The 18,233-nt window shown below is 49.8% G+C and overlaps 7 protein-coding genes across 7 annotated transcripts; 3 read left to right on the forward strand and 4 right to left on the reverse strand.

Annotated features, from left to right (window-relative positions):
* Positions 1-1,426: 1,426 nt before the first annotated feature.
* N7443_002879 (uncharacterized protein) lies at positions 1,427-3,443 on the forward strand (the record flags this gene model as incomplete). Its single annotated transcript, XM_056882935.1, has 2 exons — positions 1,427-2,161; positions 2,217-3,443. The coding sequence occupies 2 exons, from the start codon at positions 1,427-1,429 to the stop codon at positions 3,441-3,443; spliced, it is 1,962 nt and encodes a 653-aa protein (XP_056744776.1).
* Positions 3,444-4,899: 1,456 nt separating this feature from the next.
* N7443_002880 (putative phosphatidylglycerol specific phospholipase C) lies at positions 4,900-6,346 on the reverse strand (the record flags this gene model as incomplete). The annotated part of the gene is made up of 2 exons (XM_056882936.1): positions 4,900-5,706; positions 5,768-6,346. The coding sequence occupies 2 exons, from the start codon at positions 6,344-6,346 to the stop codon at positions 4,900-4,902; spliced, it is 1,386 nt and encodes a 461-aa protein (XP_056744777.1).
* A 2,261-nt stretch (positions 6,347-8,607) lies between these two features.
* N7443_002881 (arylsulfotransferase) lies at positions 8,608-9,130 on the reverse strand (the record flags this gene model as incomplete). The annotated part of the gene is made up of 2 exons (XM_056882937.1): positions 8,608-8,895; positions 9,098-9,130. The coding sequence occupies 2 exons, from the start codon at positions 9,128-9,130 to the stop codon at positions 8,608-8,610; spliced, it is 321 nt and encodes a 106-aa protein (XP_056744778.1).
* A 2,310-nt stretch (positions 9,131-11,440) lies between these two features.
* Positions 11,441-13,090, forward strand: ergS (the record flags this gene model as incomplete). The annotated part of the gene is made up of 1 exon (XM_056882938.1): positions 11,441-13,090. The coding sequence occupies one exon, from the start codon at positions 11,441-11,443 to the stop codon at positions 13,088-13,090; it is 1,650 nt and encodes a 549-aa protein (XP_056744779.1).
* A 401-nt stretch (positions 13,091-13,491) lies between these two features.
* Positions 13,492-14,290, reverse strand: N7443_002883 (PX domain-containing protein YPT35; the record flags this gene model as incomplete). Its single annotated transcript, XM_056882939.1, has 3 exons — positions 13,492-13,564; positions 13,632-13,810; positions 13,946-14,290. The coding sequence occupies 3 exons, from the start codon at positions 14,288-14,290 to the stop codon at positions 13,492-13,494; spliced, it is 597 nt and encodes a 198-aa protein (XP_056744780.1).
* Positions 14,291-15,587: 1,297 nt separating this feature from the next.
* On the forward strand, positions 15,588-16,267 carry N7443_002884 (uncharacterized protein; the record flags this gene model as incomplete). Its single annotated transcript, XM_056882940.1, has 4 exons — positions 15,588-15,690; positions 15,747-15,838; positions 15,889-15,992; positions 16,015-16,267. 4 exons carry the CDS (start codon positions 15,588-15,590, stop codon positions 16,265-16,267), a joined length of 552 nt encoding a protein of 183 aa, XP_056744781.1.
* Positions 16,268-16,563: 296 nt separating this feature from the next.
* On the reverse strand, positions 16,564-17,737 carry N7443_002885 (uncharacterized protein; the record flags this gene model as incomplete). The annotated part of the gene is made up of 5 exons (XM_056882941.1): positions 16,564-16,812; positions 16,864-16,935; positions 16,987-17,084; positions 17,146-17,574; positions 17,644-17,737. 5 exons carry the CDS (start codon positions 17,735-17,737, stop codon positions 16,564-16,566), a joined length of 942 nt encoding a protein of 313 aa, XP_056744782.1.
* Between the last annotated feature and the right edge of the window lie 496 nt (positions 17,738-18,233).

The raw sequence follows: 18,233 nt of genomic DNA on the forward strand, positions 1-18,233 counted from the left end.
CAACGGGTAAAACGATAACAGGGGGAACACCCCTTCACGCCCCTGAATTAGCTTGTAAATGGATGTAACGATCCGTTAATTCAAAAATATAGCTTCTGGTACAATCCCTGAGATCTTCTCAGGCGCGGTTGAGTGGGGTATCTTCCTCCCACCCCAGGCATGATTATAGCCCAGCATAGGAGACCTGGGATTCGACTCCCCGCCCATCTGCCAAGCCTACATGGCAAAGTCCTGCTTTGGTAGGGCCTCCTTAAATAAGTCTTCAACCACAAAACTATGAGATCTATAAATGACAGTCAAGGTACTCTCATTTTTAAAAGGCGGATCTGATCGCAACAAACTTAGATATAATACTACCTACGATTGTTATTCTATGTTGCTTGGATCCTGTTGGCCGGAACATTGGAGATCGTGAATTCAGACTCCGGCGAATCTCAGAGCCTGTCGATGGAGAATCAGGGCAAGATACGTATCAAAGACACGAGCAAATCGAGAGGATGGCCTAGTGTCGATTAGAAATCCCTTGAAAGCCACCTGACTGCTTCAGAGAGATGGAAAAGATACCCTCAACCCGCATTGGCGCTTGTCAATTTAGATTCGGGACAAGCTTTTTTCCGTACAGTTCATCAAGTGGCTGAGACGTATAGCATACGAATACAGTACAAGCAGTGGATGTGCGAGAGTCTAACCATATTGGGACTGACGCGTCCGCCCAAATGTCTCGTTATCTCTCGGAATTTCTTGTCATCTGTTTGAAACTTTTCATGAGTAAACATAATTCCTTCCATCTTGGCTTCTTACATAGGCCACCACCTTTATATATAATCTCTCTTTCATGCCATGCATGTGCAAGTTTTCCTCTTCTGGTCGGGGATTTCCGCAAGATGGGTAAGGAACCTAGGAACGAGTACGAGTGGATCCGCCGAGCCAAATCCCCACAATCAGCAGCCTTCAATGGTTACATTTCCGATCCCGGCTTTTAGCAGATTGTATTATTAGATATCCAACGACTATGGGAGACGTAGGCCCCGTATAGTAGTAAGCCATATCGTAATAATTTCTATGGTCGCTCGGGCAGCTAGGTACCAAATTAGGAAGCCTTCACGCGTTACGAGCGGGATTCCTTTCTTCGCAGTGGGTCTAACCCACAATTTCCCGCTCCGCTAAGAGAAACTCGTGGACATGACGCCGGCCCCTGACGACGCATGCGCAAGCCTCTTGGCGTCTAAAATAATTGGCTACGAATTGGCTATGTGCTCCTCTAGAGCCAAAGATGAACGGGGGCTTTTCAATCCTCTAGGTAAAAACACGCGTGAGGTGGCTGAATCTCCAACTCTCTTCTTGACAATGCCGTTGAACGCGACCAACATCTGGGGGCAAGCTGTGAAATATTGCGGCGACCCTTGCACTGACTGATAAGGGCAGAATGGTTGGCCCTGCTATCATTTGCACTTGCATTGCTGCGCTCGCCTGGGCAGTTCATGGGGATTTCGTGTCGACCGAATACGAACCATACAATAATGGAGATCTAGGCCACCGTCCTCATCTAGAATTCCACTCGAGCAGCGAATTCGCACCTCTCCTGCAAGTCAATATATGGAATCGATCGGCCATATCGGACACGGGCTCCCATGTATTCCTCCGACATGACGGTAACTCAACCTCGCCGCTCGCATCCCCACTGATTCTCGACGCCAACGACTTGAGTGCGGTCTTCATGAATCGATCCTTCGAGAATGTATTTGGCACCCGCATTCAGGAGAATTTCAGCAAGAAGTATTTGACCTTCTGGGAGGGGTACAAGTCCAACGGGATTGGAGACGGCTATGGGCTTGTCTATGACGACACCTATCGTTTGGTATACAAAGTCTGGGCACAGAATATGAAAGTTCACAGTGACCTTCATGAATTTGCATTTACTGGAAACGGAACGGCCTTGGTCACGGGTGTCAACGACATGATTGCGCGTGGGTCTGATTTCAATGAAACATGGGGTTTGCCCAACAAATTTGAGATTCTGGATGCCGCTTTCCAGGAGATTGAGTTGGAGACAAACGAGGTACTTTTCCACTGGCGAGCCATCGATCATCTCAATCCTATGGACTCACACGAGCCGAGCGGTGCTGGTTGGGATGCCTTTCATTTGAACAGCATCGAGAAGGTAAGAGAGTATTACACACAAGAAAGAGGAGACACGTTCTGACCCTTGCATCTAGACTAAAGCAGGCAACTATCTAATCTCCATCCGCCACCTCCACTCCATTCTCCTCATCGATGGGAAAACTGGCGATGTCATATGGACATTGGGCGGCAATAAGAACGATTTTGTCGAACTGCCTCCTCCTGAAGGGGTCGATCCCGTCCAACCTTTGCTGACAATGGCCTGGCAACATCACGCCCGTTTCGTCCCCGGAACCGACGAGATGCAGATCACCTTCTTTGATAACCACGCCAAGGTCACTTCACACGGTGAATGCAGCTGGGACTGCTCGCGTGGTCTTCACATCGCCATTGACGATACTGTCTCGCCGCCGACGGTCCAGCTCCTGCGCGAATTCCGCCATCCGGCAGACCTTCAGGCCCAGAGCCAAGGAAGCATTCAAGTCCTCTCGCCTGCCCCGGGAGACATCGGCAACGTATTCATAGGCTGGGGCCGGTGCCCGTCATTCACGGAACATACTTCGACTGGCGAGACCATCATGAACGTACAATTTTCCCCGTGGCACAGTGTCGAAATCCCCGACGCGCTTGACAACTACCGCGCATACAAGATGGATTGGTCCGCGACGCCATGGTGGGACCCCGTTATTGCGCCAAAGCTGAGCTTTGAGGATGAAATGGTGGTCTATGTCAGCTGGAATGGTGCGACTGAGGTGGCGGGTTGGGTTGTCCGGGGAGCGGAAACCGAGAAGCTGGACGAGAGCCAAGTGCTGGCGACATCCCGGCGGACCGGGTTTGAGACGAAGTTGACGATTGGGTGGCCTGACTACCAGTATATATGGGCCGACGCCATGGATCGTAACGGAAATGTGATTCGATCGACCGAAGTCGTCAATCTGGGCACTAGGGAAATATCTTTTGCTTCTGACCTTTATGGCGTGAACAATTCAATGTTCCAACCCACGGGCGACGTGGCGTGGGAGTACGTGAATCCTGTTGAATCTCAACGTTTGTCGAAGACTGCATGGGCTTTACTGGGTACTGGGCTGGGTGTCCTCTTTTTGGCCGGCGTAACAGTCGGTGTCATTGTGTGGCACCGAGGCAATAACTATAATCGGTTGGGAGCCGATGATTTTGTTCTGGGTGATGATTTCGATCTTGATTCTGTGGTCAGTGAGGGTAGTAATGACGACGGCGAAGATGTCGATAGGGCTGCTAATGTTGACCCGCAGTCAAGAACGGCCGAGGACAGCCGCGCCCTTCTACAAAACGCGGAGAAATAGATATCATGAATTTCACTTTCTTTGTTCTAATAAATAGCATTTCACTTAGAAGTAAATATCTTTCTTGATATGGCTACGATCCCTTATGACTGGTAGGCTAGCAAGGCATCCATCCTGGAAGCCAGATGAATTTGTTGACCAGAGAATAGTCTGTCTTCGTTATAACCCCTCTAGTCCTGTTGAGGATCTGTAAGACTCAGATGAAGAACACCAGATGAAGAACACCACTTTGTTAGGAGCCCGTGTGACCCCTCTAAAGCCCCACCCAGATAGATAGAGAGCCTGAAGTTACTGTATCAAAGGCTTTAAAGTTGACAATTTTCAAGGAGCGTGTAATACTGAACGTGAATATAGAAAGAAGATATGAGGTACGTTAGGGGAAAATAAGATTGGCGAAGAAAACCCCCCGGAAGAATAAACTGCGATTACATCCAATACCCTCCGGTCCAATGCCATCATCCGGCCAAACATGCTGGCCTCAGGCCATCAACAACATCCCCCTACTTCTTTCCCCCTGAACCAGTATTGGAGTGACTCTATCCCGAGCTGGCCTTACTCCCAGCAGCTCCATGGCCTCCAGAGTAGCCAGCGTGGCTGAATGATTGCGCGGCCTGGTTGCGATCCCCAGCGGATTAGGCCCGCGAGGCAAACCCGCTGGACGACATGTTGCCGCCGCCTTTTGCCTGCTAGACGTTAAAATACTTCCACGCTCTGTCATTCATATCTCAGATAATGTACCTGAGATGATTGAATTCTTCCTGAATCAGACTAAGGAATTTTATGGTCCTCCTTGGTGTTGGTTAAAGTCATGCTGGAATAGTGTCAGATGCCCTTGGAGTATTAGGGCTTAATGGACTCAGGATATCGACACGTTCAATGAAATGTTAGAGCAAGATAGATGATGATGATGATGATGATGAATGTTAAGTGATGTTGAAGAGAAAGGAAATCTTGTAGAGCAAACTGTGACTATAATACATCGTAGGTAGTCACCTGACCGGGATAGACCTGAGGCGGTCGGTAATATGTTCTTGCAAACGCATACCGCTTCAATTGTCTATTACAAAGGGCACCAACAACATATGGGAAATTAACGTGGGCCAAATAATTCAAGTGTATGATCTTGGCAAACATCAAAAGAAGAAACTGCGTAGCCCTATAGCTACATCAAGGTTGATTGAAAGTTCGGAGTGGTCTTCATACATTTGCGCTGAGAGATTCGAGAGTCGTATTCAAGGAGAAAAATACCTTGGAAGACAAGGCCTGTATTCTAACTACTACAAGTTATAGAATTTTAAAAAAGATTCAAGCAGAATTCTCTACATCAATTGTGCGAATTTGACATTATATATCTTATCATATCACAGCGTTTTCGTATAACAACCTTCAAACCCTCAGTCATGACATAAAACCACTCTATATCAATGAAACCAAAGACAATTCACCCTCCCAACGCTCAAACAGCATCAGGGAAGACGTGGGGAACAGCCAGGGTCATAGGGGCGGAAGCACGAGCCCTAGGACCAATAAGGTGATCAAAGGCAGGCGAGTGCGAGACACGAGGGGTGGCATCCTCAAGATCCCACAGGTAGCCCAGAGTCTTCAGAACGGAGGTAGCACTGTAAGACTCAGACTTGCCAGTAACGGGGTTGACACCGTAGTTCTCAACGTGGCCCGGGGGAGCGTAGGGAGAGATCAACCAGGTAGGCATACGGCCACCGAGACGGTCGAAGTTAAGAGTGTAGTTTTTTCCATCGGGGGCAGTCTCAGTGTAAGACTTGTTGTCAGGACGGACAGCAAGAGGGGGCTGGACGTGGTCGAAGAAACCACCGGTCTCATCGTAGGTCAGAACGAGGAGAGTCTTCTCCCACTGAGGGCTGGCGCGGAGGGCCTCATACACCTGCTTGACCAGAACCTGGCCGAAAGAGACGTTGCCGGAGGGGTGCATAGAGTTGGTGTTCTCGCCACAACAGGAGGGGTTGATGTAAGAGAGCTGGGGCAGGAGGCCGAGGTAGGCATCCTGGTAGAAGTTCTCGAGGGGAACGACGTTGGCCTGGGCGTTCTTAGCGGTCCAGTTGAAGAACATGGAATCAGGCAAGAAGTCGCCGTTGGTGCCGTCGTAGTTGCGCCACGAGATACCCTTAGAGGAAGCAACCTCGAAGATGCTTGAAGCGTCGATGGCGGAAACATCAAAGTCGTTGTCGTTCTCACCATGGCCATCTGAGGTACCGGAAACGGCACAGAGACGGTTGGGGTTGGTGGGCTATATAATCGTTGTTAGTTTCAAAATATATGTTATATTTGGTCTCTCGAGAGCAACTTACACCAGGGATACACGAGTGCCAGTAGTTGAAGGTGGTGAACTCGTCAACCAGGTCCACGAGAGTAGGGATCTCGCTCTCGGAGTAGTATCCCATGACCTCCTCGGTGGCACGCTGGGCGGAGATGGCAGGGTAGACGGCCATCTGGCGCTCAACGAAGCCCTTGAGATCAGGCTTCAGGGTGCCATCGGCGATAGCTTTGCTATCGGGGTGATAAGTTCCGTAGAACTCAAAGTTGTTACCCGTCACAGAGTGGTCAGGGTCGTGAAGGACAGAGTCGAAGTCCTTGAAGACACTGTACCACTTCTTGCTATCTGTCTCGTTGACGAGCTGGGGGTTCCAGAAGGGGCCGTTGTTGACAACGTTGTCAAGGCCTTCCTTGTGGACACCACCCAGGATGTTGTCGAATCCACGGTTCTCCAGTAGGATCCAGACAACATTCTCAATCTTATCCTTCAGGTTGGCAATGGACTCCTTGGAACCCGACTTGTAACCCCAGGGCTCCTGGGTGCTACGGGCGACAGCAGCGCCCAAAGCACTACCAGAGAGACCCAAGATGGGCAGAATGGTATTGGCCTTCATGATTGAGTTGACGCTGAAGGAGGAAAGAGCTTCGCGATGGGAATGCGAGAATCATTACCCTAGACGACCGAGGAATGTGCTTTATAGCTGCGCGCCGGGGCACCCGCCAGCGTCTCCTTGCTAGCGTCGTCCGTCAGCTTTCCACGCATGGCATGTCATCTTATGTGCGGACAAGCAAATGAGGGATACATATTTCGGGCACATGCTGGGCCAGTTGATCGTAATAGGCTGGGTATTGAACGGCTTGCAGGAACCCGGGCAGCCGGTGCGGAGTAGGGCTCAGAACCGGGAAGTCGGCAAAGTCCCTATCTGCATCGAATGTTCGCCCGCGTCGGTCAGTGTATGGAGTTTTATTAAAAGAAGAATCGCGATTCGTAGGAGATGTTGACCTGGCGGAGCTAAGCATCTTTCGTGCCTGGAGATACGTGGGGCGTGGTGGATCTCCAAATCGCCCCTATTGCCCAATCACATCCTCCGACCCGGCTGACCTCCGACGCTCAATTCGCCAATCATCATCGGCAATCCGCCCATGCTTCCGTTCCACGTGCCTAGCGCGATATTAGATGCTATGATATTCACATCTCTAGCCTTTTTCATGCAGCTAGCCCTTCTCCAATTTTCGTGTCAGCGAATCGGGGGAATTGCTAGGGCACAAAATGTTCATTCCAGGCTTCCTGCAGACCCGGGAAAACGAGCCGCAGGATTCCCTAACGGCTCGATGATCGGATGAACTCCCACGTGCATCGAGATCTCTGTTACATTACCAATGGCATCTAGATTCGCCTGATCAGAACCAAACTCCTCTTGGTAATCTGTAAGTTCCTTTTCGGGTTTCAGGAATAAGCCGGGTAAGAACAGGCGAGCGGGTCATAAATGGGAAGTAACGGATTCGACCGCTTCCTGCGAAAGGAATCTGCAATCATGCCATATGTTGCGGAATGAACTTAAGTCTGATGTGGTAGGTGCTGCTTTTCCAGGTCCATCGCCCTGCTGGGTACCACATCAAGCAAGTCTCATGTCTAGCGCCGCGCTAATCTGCGATAGCGATGATATTCTGCTTGATGAAGTTCACTTCAGCCTAATCTTCAAACTTCAGTCTCAAGATCTTTCGTGAAGGTCAATAAAGAAATCTCAGTTGAGAGGCTTCCTTTGTACGTCAGTATTGCAATTGTCGCGCTTGCTCAGACAAATGTGGATGCACCAGGGATTCAAATTGGGATAGAGGGGAATCCTGCTTTGTTTTAAGCTTTATGAATCAGCGGACCCTTTCGTTTTACGCTGCACTTCTGTCCTTGCAAGATTGTGAATATTAGTCATTATCGGTCTGAAAGCATATCCTTACGGCAACATGAACCATGTAAGGAGCGAGATGCATATTATACTAAGTAATCGATACAGGTGAATAAACAGGACACGGATGCAGATATTAGGTTTAGACAAATGAAGAACGGGCAAGAAGCTAAGCTGAGGAACTCGAACTTCAACATTTCCTCATTTCTTCCACCGACTGAAAAAAGCGTCAAGGCGCTGGGGATCTCAAGGCTTTTAGACATTTCAATGTCTGAAATCGAAGTAGCCGGCTTAATTCTCGGTTCTTTCTCTATAATTTTCTCCACAGTGGAGCTTTGCAAAACAGGTTACGAGAAAAAAATGGTGCCATTTTGCAGACGGCGATATGTGGACCAACTTTCCCATGCTCTACTCCTCCAGCAGCGGATTCTCACGGAGACTGTTCGAATGTTGGCCGCACACAGCGGGTCTGGGGACCAGGATGTAGTCACACTCGATGGTGATCCTCTTAGCTTTCTGCAGAATGTGCAGATCCACGATCAACTTCTAGAATTCATGGGAGACGCTAACCATGAAGCATTGATTGGGTCTCTTCAGGAAATGACCGTCTCCTTGAAGTCAATGCCAATCAAATTTAAGGACTTGTTCCCAATCAAAAGGTGTGTCGAGGTGTCTTCTTTTGGCACTTGATGAAGAGACCTTGGAAATATTGCTTAACGAGATATATTCGATACAAGTAGAAAGGCCGCGCCACGGGCGCGGCAATTGTCCTTCCCCTTTATATGCGAATACCCAGACACCTAAGGCCTAATCCGAGAAATGAAATTCAGCGGGTTCAGATCGAAGAGGAAAAGAGAAAAACGAACCTCCATCTATATACATGGTTTTTCCTATCTTCTTCTACCACGACGACGGGGAGTCTTGTCTTCCCTCTCCGCCAGTTGACCACTATCTACCCATAGTCAGGATAATTACTCCGAATCTTCGTCTTCAGAATCGGAGCCAGAGTCAGGAACAGGCGCAGCCGGTGACTTAGTAGAAACCTTCACAGGACGCGCGGAATCAGCGACCTTTGCGGCATTCAGTGCCTTTACTAAGTCGTTGGAGTCGGCATTTGCCTTACCCTTTCCTCTCCTCTTTTTGGTCTCACCCTGAACCTGGCCCTGGCCCTGATTGTGAACGCGAGAACCCAAAGAGGTATTCTTACCGGGGGCCTCATTGGCAACATCCGGAGTAGATGCTAACAGATACCACCTTAGCTTTAAACAATAAGTAATACACTATTTTTACGTACCTAGATCACACCCTGTCGAAGAAGTATCCTGTATAGGGGTATCCTGTACTGGTGTAGTTGTAACAGGCACAGGTATTGAGGCTATTCGATATAGAACGAAGCAGATGGCCTTCTTTGGATTACCGAGGCAAACCAGACCGGAAACATCCGCCAAATTGATCTTTTACCGGGCCCCGACTCATGTTCAGGAACAGTGACATAAGGAAGAGAATCAAAGATCTTGACTCCGCGACGGACTCGCTACAACGATTCTCGAAAATTGTCCTGATCAACCGCCCTAGTGCAACAACTTCAGTCTCGTCCCATGAAACCCTTCAACTTTCTAAGGCTCTCTGGCGAGTCCACCCCCTCGCCACTGATCTTTATACTGCACGTTGCCGTTATTGTGGAGATAGCACTTGCCATACCAAACACGAGGCAAACATTATCCTTAAGGATCGATATAACGTCGTCGATAAGATCATGCAGCCCTCACGAGCGAAGAAACGAACTCCGACAATGTCCTTCCAGCTCAATATTGAAGCAACCCATTTGACACCATCCCAGTTGTGATGGCACGAGCTCCCAATCCAACTCCTTCACAAAGACGAGTGTGAAGCCACAGCTTCCTAGCCTCTTTCGCGGGTCAGCTTTATCAGCCCAGTAGAAGCAGACCACTCAAGTGCAAAATCACCTCAGACAAGCTTCATTGCGATAGACGATTTCTGTGCTGCAATCACCGCCGCCAAAATTGGAGCGCAGCTCGTTGACTTTGGCCTTTCGACAACTAGTCAGATAAGAACAATCAGCACGAAGGGACAGATAATCATTGAAGAGCACAATGTTCAAAAGATCACATTGAAAGCTATCGTATCTGGATGTGAATCTCCACCACAGAGTATAGCTTTCTCCTTGCGACTACGGATGCTTCTCGCGTATAGTCTCGCTTCAAGTCTACTCCAGCTCTCCAAGACAAAATGGCTTGACTATAGGTGGTCAAATGAGACGGTATTCTTTCTTCTCCATCCTACAAACAAAGTAACCCTTCAATCAATCGACTTCAGTCGAGCTTTCGTATCCGCTGGGATCGATGAATCAAACCCAACTACGATGACAGCAGCACCGAGTGCTCAGCCCAAAGTCGCACTACTCGAGCTTGGCATTTTGCTTCTCGAGATCTAGCATATGACTACTCTAGAAACACGCTTGGGTCCAGAGAAAGCACCAATGGCCTACTATGAGAGGCTATCATGTGCATTGGAGTGGTTGGAGGATAGTCAGAACCCGCCCCCACATCTATACGAGAGTGCTGCTTCCAGTTGCATTCGAGGTATACTAGATGTCGCTCGACAGATGGGGTGGAATGCGAATGAGATTTGGAACTGTGTTTGCAATGACGTTGTTGAGCCATTGTCGCAGACCTGTAAGCAGTGGCGGTGATTTATTTATGAACTCGCGACGGGCATTGTGGTACATTCCGTGTACGGTTTCAGAGATCACGACATCCCAGGGTCATGCCACTTCATCGGGTATGGACTCGTATATTTAACTTTCCAAAATGGTCTGATCGGGATGTATCATTAATTTTACGGCATCGAAATCAGTAATAGCACGTACATGTGGAAAAGTTCAGTCTACGCGGATTGAGCCTCATTCAGCGATGCTACAATTAGCATACACGGAAGCCCGAGCGTTTGAGGGTGGCTATGTCACATATACGAGAGAACCTATCAAACCAGATCCTACCTACGGGCTTGCCCGAAACACGTGCAATCTCACGCGAGTTCAGTGAAGCTACAAAGTCCAGCCGGGGCCCGCGGGCCACGCGAACAGGCCGGGAAGCCCTAATTCACGGATCTCACAAGCATTCCGAGCTCCCGTGCTAGGCAGCAGCAGATTAGACAAGACCGACTAAAAACGGGACTCCACAAATATACTACCTTAGGGTCATGTGGGGCAGCACAGCCGTAGGGCGTAGTAGGGCCGAAGAACCCTGGACCGCCAAGCTCCCGAGGAGCTTGTCATAAACCCTATTGAAGTCTAACTCTACGCGTCAGGCACCAGCATTCTTCCATTACTGGCCGCCTTTTTTTCTTTTTTTCCTTTTTTCCTTTTTTTTACTTCCGAAATGACGGAATCGTGTTCCATTTGGTGCTGTTCTCCGCTCCCGGACGAAGATCGGGCTGTAGTGATTGGCGGCCCCGTTCAGGGTCCTTGGGTAGCCGATCGTTGAGGGACTTGTTCCAGGGTCCTGAGTGGAGAAAGAGAAGCTTGTATATTGGTAATGGGAATACGCAGAATACCTCTGCCTAGGATTATATACATGGAAATTGTGTAGAAACAGACCCGGAATGGTACACGGGGAAGGTTCAGCGCCGAACGTGTGATTGTGGTCGTGTCATCCTGTCATCCTGTGCGCTTTCCACGGTTTTCCTTCCTTCCTTTTCCATTGAGATGGCTCAATCTATTTCTGGTCTCAGTCCTTCAATTTCTCTGTGCCGCGCGTCTTCAGTCTTCTCTCTTTGCCCGTCATGCATCCTTGCGCGGCTTTCCTCGAGACTGTGCCACCGATCATGATCACCGCCGCGCCAGATTCCCATATGAATATCGAAGAAATCTCCCCAGACAAAAAGAAGAAGAAGAAGGGTCGTCGAGGACGAAAGTGTAATGTTGTCGACATTGTGGGGTCGAATTCGAAAAAGACCTTGTTGTTGGATGAGCTCGGCGATGCATTGGTCGATCAGCTCTACATCTGCCCCAAGCTTGATGGCCGGCTAGATACCTCGAACATCTCGGTCGTCGAGCACCTGCGCTGCGACTTCACCACGTCCCTTACGGCATCATCATGTGCCAGCTCAAGAAGCAGCACCAGTCGTACCCTTACCGGAATTGAGAGTTCACCACCCACCAGCCTCGATGACCGTGACACCAACGATTCCACCACTCCAACTCTGAGAGTCGATAGCTATCCACACACCAGCAGCGAGTCTCTTCACAAACTCGCCAGCAAGCCCGAGCAAGGCGATGTATTCTGTCTCGGCGACTTCTCCACCATGACGGCCATCCAACGCCTCACATCGCAATACGGCCGAGTCGCACATATGGGCATCCTCGACCCCAGCTACCGTTTCTATGTCAACAAGGCACGAACAGCAGCAGTCTCCTTCAAAGTGCAGACTGGAATAGCCATCGTGGGCGGCGACCCTCTCTGCGAACCTCATACGATTGCCAGCCTCATGGAAGAATTCGCAGCATACCGACGAAAGCATCACTGGGGTATAGCCTTCATGGGAGCAAGCGAATCCTTCGTCCAAGACTACGCCCAACCCCATGGCTGGACAACCATCCGGTTTGGTACCGAACGCGTCCTCAACCCCCAAACAAACGATATCCTCCTAGAGCGCAGCGGGAAACGCATCGCCGTACAAAACCGCCAGCTGCTAAATCCCCAAAAAGGCGCCGTCACGCTCGGAGTATACGCACCCGCTGTCCACGGCACAAGTACCCAGTTGCAGACAGAGCTTATCGCTATCTATGATGCCTGGCGCGCAGAACGTAACGATGCCGGGGGTCCACAGGCTTTCATTACAGTCTACGACCCATTCGCTCTCCCAGGCCTGATGACCTTCGTATACAGCCGCGGCCCGGACGGCCAGATCAACGGCTTCGCGGCCCTGCGCCGTCTAGGCTGCGGTGGCTATCACGTCGACCCCTGCATCGCTGCCCCTGGAAGTCCAAAGGGAATCAGTGATTTGCTCATCGTCGCTGCCATGGCCCTTTTGCATCGTGCTGGCGTCACATATCTAGGTTTCGGCTTCGAGCCTTGTCGTGCTCTCTCGTCTGAGGATATCGCCGGTATGCCGAGGACTATGGCCAGTCTCACACGAGATCTGTACAGACATACATTCTCCCGTCTCCCTATTCGCGGGAAGAAGGCATACCATGATAAATTCCGACCGGAATCTCTGCAGGATTCAGGGCTGTACCTCGTTTTTCCTGGTGGAATACCAGGCCCTCGCCATTTGCTGGCCATGTTTCACATGGCGAATATCAGTCTTCGCAAGATTCTCCGCGCGGACATGCGGACGTGGATGACCATACGCAAAACCAAGTCGAAGGGCGATCTCAAGTCTGCGTATGATGCCACGGAGACACTTGAGAACGATCCAGAGAAGAATTAATATCCCAGGCTATATTGTGAAGAGCTTTCAAAAGACACGTGTTGTGTCTGCTGTCTCTGGTTGCTGTATCATATGCAAGATTGGTTTTGTATCATAGCCAGGCGTTCGATGTTTGTTGTTCCTGCTTGCAGATCGATTCATTCTCTCATCTTTTTCTTTTGTCAGATTGCATACCAATTCTACCTATCTCTTTTGTCTCAACTGTGCTTTTTCCGAGTGAGTAGCAAAGTTCCTCAATTTCAATTGTTAGTTGACTGCAAGATTTCAGCACGAATTTCATGAATTCAATCTCCTATACTAGTACGAAAACCTCCAACATTCAGAAGTGACAAATCCACAATATACTACAAAAACCCGAGGGCACCAGGTCTGAATCATCTGAGATAGATGATGTTCATGCATTATGACATTCGCCCAAAGAGAAAATCCTTGACGATCGGCGAGCTCGAAAACTCCGGGTTCAGGAGAATGCAACTACCACCATCAATCAGCACCATCCAACCCCATCTAGCATTCACCTGGGAAAGAAAAAAGAACTCACTTGAGAAAATACTCCAGCCCAACCCTCCGATTCTCCAAAAAAGTAGGCCGGAATCTGAAAAGCACACTTTTCGGCGGAAGAGCAGGAAGCGCACTCCTAGCATGCGGAAACGAAGAAACGAGCCTCTGCCTCAGCTCGTCAAATTCAGAGTATCTCAATCGAACAACCATCGGTCCTCCCTGTCAACCAACCAGTTAGCTCAAATCCACCACGGCCCCCGGATTCAGATCCTGATCCTGATCCAGATCCAGATCCAGATCCGCATAGATCACGTATCATATGCAGAAGCTTGAAGATTGCAAAACCGAACTCACATCTAACGTATGCACCGTACAATTCCACACCACATAAGCACCCACCCCGGTCTTCCCCTGCACAACGCAATGATCCTCAATACTGACGCTGCGCGCCCAGAGACCACGACTCGTCTCGCATTCCGGGTCGGCGGCGTGGTCTTCTAGTGTGATGCCCGGTACGAGGGAACTCTGGGATGCGCGCGATGCATTGCGTTCGTGGCGCTGCCAGTAGGGTGGGACGACGGCTGAGACAGGCCGGGAGTTTGTAGACGGTGTTGGGCTTTCACTGCATGCGGGGGCGTCGGGTGGGGTGGGGAGGTCCGGCCGAGGTGCCGGGGAGGCGGCCTCAGGAGCTGGCTCCATCCATTAGGTTGTGGTTGATAGGGTGGGAGGGGGAAGCCGGTGCTGAGGGTGTTGTTAGCTTTGCGAAATGGGAGGCATTTCTTTTGGTTTGTTTCAATGCTGGGAGGGGGATGGGGAGGGGTTCAGGTTTGGTTCGGGGATGCGAGGGTCCATGCGGGGAGGCGATGGGACAATTATAGAAGCGAGGTGAAGGGGTGGAGTGGGATGGTATGACTAGAGGGTTGGGTGGTCGGGTGATGGAGGGGTAGAGGGGTGGATGAATGGATGTACCTTGGAACGGGTGTCCTAAGTCCCAGCAGAGGTGTTTATTAGCTCGAGATGTGAAGTCAATCAGACGATCTCCGAGATCCGCACCGTGAGTTTGGGTCTGAGGGCCGAGGTGTTTATGTAAGCTGTCATTCCGGGGGTACACAGTGCGTTCGTTGTTTCTAGAATGTGAATAAGGTCCTATGTCAACAACGGGGGATCTCTTGTGGTATACAACTGTATCTCAACTTTATGAATGGATTCGGCTCCTATCTCAATGATGGAAATTCCCTATCTCATGTACTGTACATAATTAGGTACATTGTTCGCGACCCTCAAGCCAGCAGTGTACACTAAACCTAAAGCAGCAAGCGTTGCTGATCGGCGCCGTGCTAAAGTGAGACATCGCTTTATCGTTCACGACGTTCGTTATTGCAGCGGGGACTGGTCTTGATGAAAATCGCGGAAGTGACTGTCCCTTCGGCTTCACACACAGCAATTGTATTCAATGTTAAGCATTCTATTCCTGGATCGACATGTCGAGAGTGTGTCGACCCCTTGACCGCCAACGTAGGTATCAATAAAAGACACTAGCGTCAACCTTGGAACCCCTAAGAACCCCTAAAGGACCCGTAAGTAGTTCAAAAAACTTGATCCAATGCGGTATCACGCAAAGCCCCAGCAAATGCCGGTGCCACTAAGCACATTCTGTATACTCGCGTGATCTTGCCCTTTCCAAGGGTTGACTCAACTCTGGATTTCATTTTTGCTCCTCTCCTTTTTCTTTTCTTTTCTTCTTTTCTTCTTCAATTGTCCCACTTTCCGCACGTTCATCGGTTGCAAGCTGCTCTGCACTGTTCATTCTCAGACGTGTTCTCGATCGCGTTCTCAACTTTTTGCGGGTAAGTCCAAGACTTTGCGATGGCCTCCCTTCATTCCAACCTTCTATTTTTACATTCTACTGTTTGATCTCCGGATTTGATCTCCGTCTCTGACACTTTTATCTAGCTATCATTCCACCTGTCAATCGTTTCTCAGTTCCTTATCCGCCATGCTGTCCAAGTTGTTGTTGATCCTGGCCGTGGCCGTGGTCATGGTTAGCAGCCAGTGGTCTGCCACCATTGACCCGAGTTCGGTGTCTCTGCCGCTTAGAAGTGAGTACCCAATCCTCATCCTGCGATAAACAATCAATCACTCATACGATCAACAGAGACTTGGTGCTCTTACCAACAGAACTCGTGTCCCTTGATCTGCCTGCAGGTCAACGGGTCTTCCGGTGCTTCAGTGAACACCTGCGATGCTGTACGTCTCCCCGGCCCATATCCTCCTCTTTCTTCACTAATACATTCCAGAATTCCCTCGACTACTCATGCATCTGCAGCAATGGTATCAGCCCCAACGCTTCCGAATACTCCGAAACAATGGCCTACTTCATCTGCACCGAGGCCGGCAACCAGTGCGTCACCAAGTGTGCGCAGACCGACTCCTCCTGTCAGGCCTCTTGCCGTGACGACCACCCGTGTGGAGCTCAAGACCCTGTCCGTATCAACGCGACAACTACTACCACCACCTCCGCTGCTTCATCCGCTACCGCCAGCAGCACCTCCAATCCCCCTTGGCACCGACGTCGCTACGGGCGGTGCAGTCCGTATGTCCCTGGAACTTGGCCAGGTGTACGGCCTGTGTGCCTTTGTGGGCGCTTTCGTTGCTGGCTTTGCAGTTCTTCTGTGATGTACGTACATATGATTCAGGTCATACATACCAAGGCGGCTTGATCTGGGAATCACGATTTGATTAATCTGCTCTGGTGCTTTGGCGTCTCGGTCAGGGTTGTTGTGTGTTTTGCATCTGAGCGTGTTTTTTGTTTTCTATTTGCATTAATGGGAAGCGGTGTCTATTTTGGTCGGCATAATATAATGGCTATACTACATATGGTACGGTATGCCTTTCGGTAATTCATTTTCCGATTTTCTGCAAAGTAGGCACATAGGATCCGCATCTCAAGTACTCAGGCATGTGGAATTCACTCAAAGCTTGTTGGCTCGAACCTTTGTGCTATCCATTCTCTGTCCCTCGTCATCTTGCTCCGCAACCTCCAGTACAGGGAACTTCTCAGGCATGATCCGTCGCGGTGTCGAGCCTGGGATCACTGCGTATTTCGAGAAATCGGACACGCCGCATTTCTCACGAAGGAAGTCCTCATCCGTGTCCAACAGTCCATTGACAGTGGCATGCGGGGCCCGAAGCATCTCCAGGATGGCATCGGAGAAGATCGCCTAGTATAATGTAAGCCGCCGAACTTTCATAACCGAAGTAAACAGACATACCGGCTTTCTCAAGTCCTTCTTGTAGGATTTATCATCGGACTTGTTAAACTCTGTAGCTGCGGATTCAATAGACTGCAGGTCCTTAGCTCTCTATCTCAAGCGGACCAGATACATTCAACATACCGAAGCAGGCCAAATACTCGTAATAGCCATCTCATCACGACCCTGTCTCTTGAAATCCATAGCAAGACCCTTCACCAGCACACTCATTCCAACCTTGCCTAAACCAGAATCAGCAACATACTCTCCCCATCCCATCAGAGAATAAGAACACGAACTCACCCATAGCATAAGCAGTCTTTCCCCTGAAAAACCTCGAGTAAATAGGCGGTGAAACAACAACAATTCTTCCCTTCCACCCATTCCTCTCAAACTGCGGCAACGTAGCTAGAACAGTAGCATAGAGCCCCTCCGGATTAATCTGCTGCATAAGCTTGAACCGCTTCAATGGCGTATTCTCAACAGATGACCACCAGATTGCACCAGAGTTGTACACAAGTACATCCAGTTTGCCGAAAACACGCACTGTTTCGTCAATGGCGTGTTGGATTTGCGAGGCGTCGCGCACATCTACAGCGACTGATGCGGCTCGTCCGCCGCTTTCGATGATCTCGCGCTCTACAGTGCTGATTGTTGAGGCTGAGGAGTTTGGGTCGGGTGGGAACGGAGTTGTTTTGCTGGCGTCGGAGGTTGTTTTTGCAGCTAGCATTACTGGGGGGTGTTAGTCTTCAACTGTTTGATGTTGGTATGGAGAGTGTGGGGTATGGGGTAGGTATGTACCAGCATAGCCGTTTCTAGCCATGTCGATAGCTACTTGGCGGCCGATGCCTCGGGAGGCGCCCATGATTAGGGCAATAGGCTGTGAAGAGGACATTATGTCGTGGAGGAGGTGCGTGGTTTCGTGATCAATTCAGATGTGGGTTCGAACACTTGAGATGCGGAGAAGTTGGAGTCAGATTGGGGGGACACCGAGTTATATATTGAAGCTTCTCAAAGTTCTTGAGGGGTGACTTCCAAAGGCCGAGATCACTAAATCAATGTTTTAATTGATCACTCAAGCCTTTAATGCATTCCCGAGACTTGTAATTGGGTTTTATTTGGTCTAGGAAGGAAACGCGGGGACCGATGCCGACGATTTCGTGATTATTCACGCCTCGGCTCTCGGCAGAGACGTCACATTGGGCGCCTCAGGCATCAACCGTGATTTAGTCTGGATAGATGGGTGGATCTATAGCTGTTAATAAAAGAGCGAATGAATCAAAAGAAAGTTAATAGCAAGCTCAATGAACATGCAGTACTTCAAACGAAGTGGAAGCTCAGATATCAAAATGGCGGTGAATAGGGCGGTAGTGGGTACTGCCTATCAGCTC

The sequence above is a fragment of the Penicillium atrosanguineum genome, assembly GCF_028827265.1.
Source record: "Penicillium atrosanguineum strain IBT 20685 chromosome Unknown utg000002l_segment0_segment0, whole genome shotgun sequence".
NCBI lineage: Eukaryota > Fungi > Ascomycota > Eurotiomycetes > Eurotiales > Aspergillaceae > Penicillium > Penicillium atrosanguineum.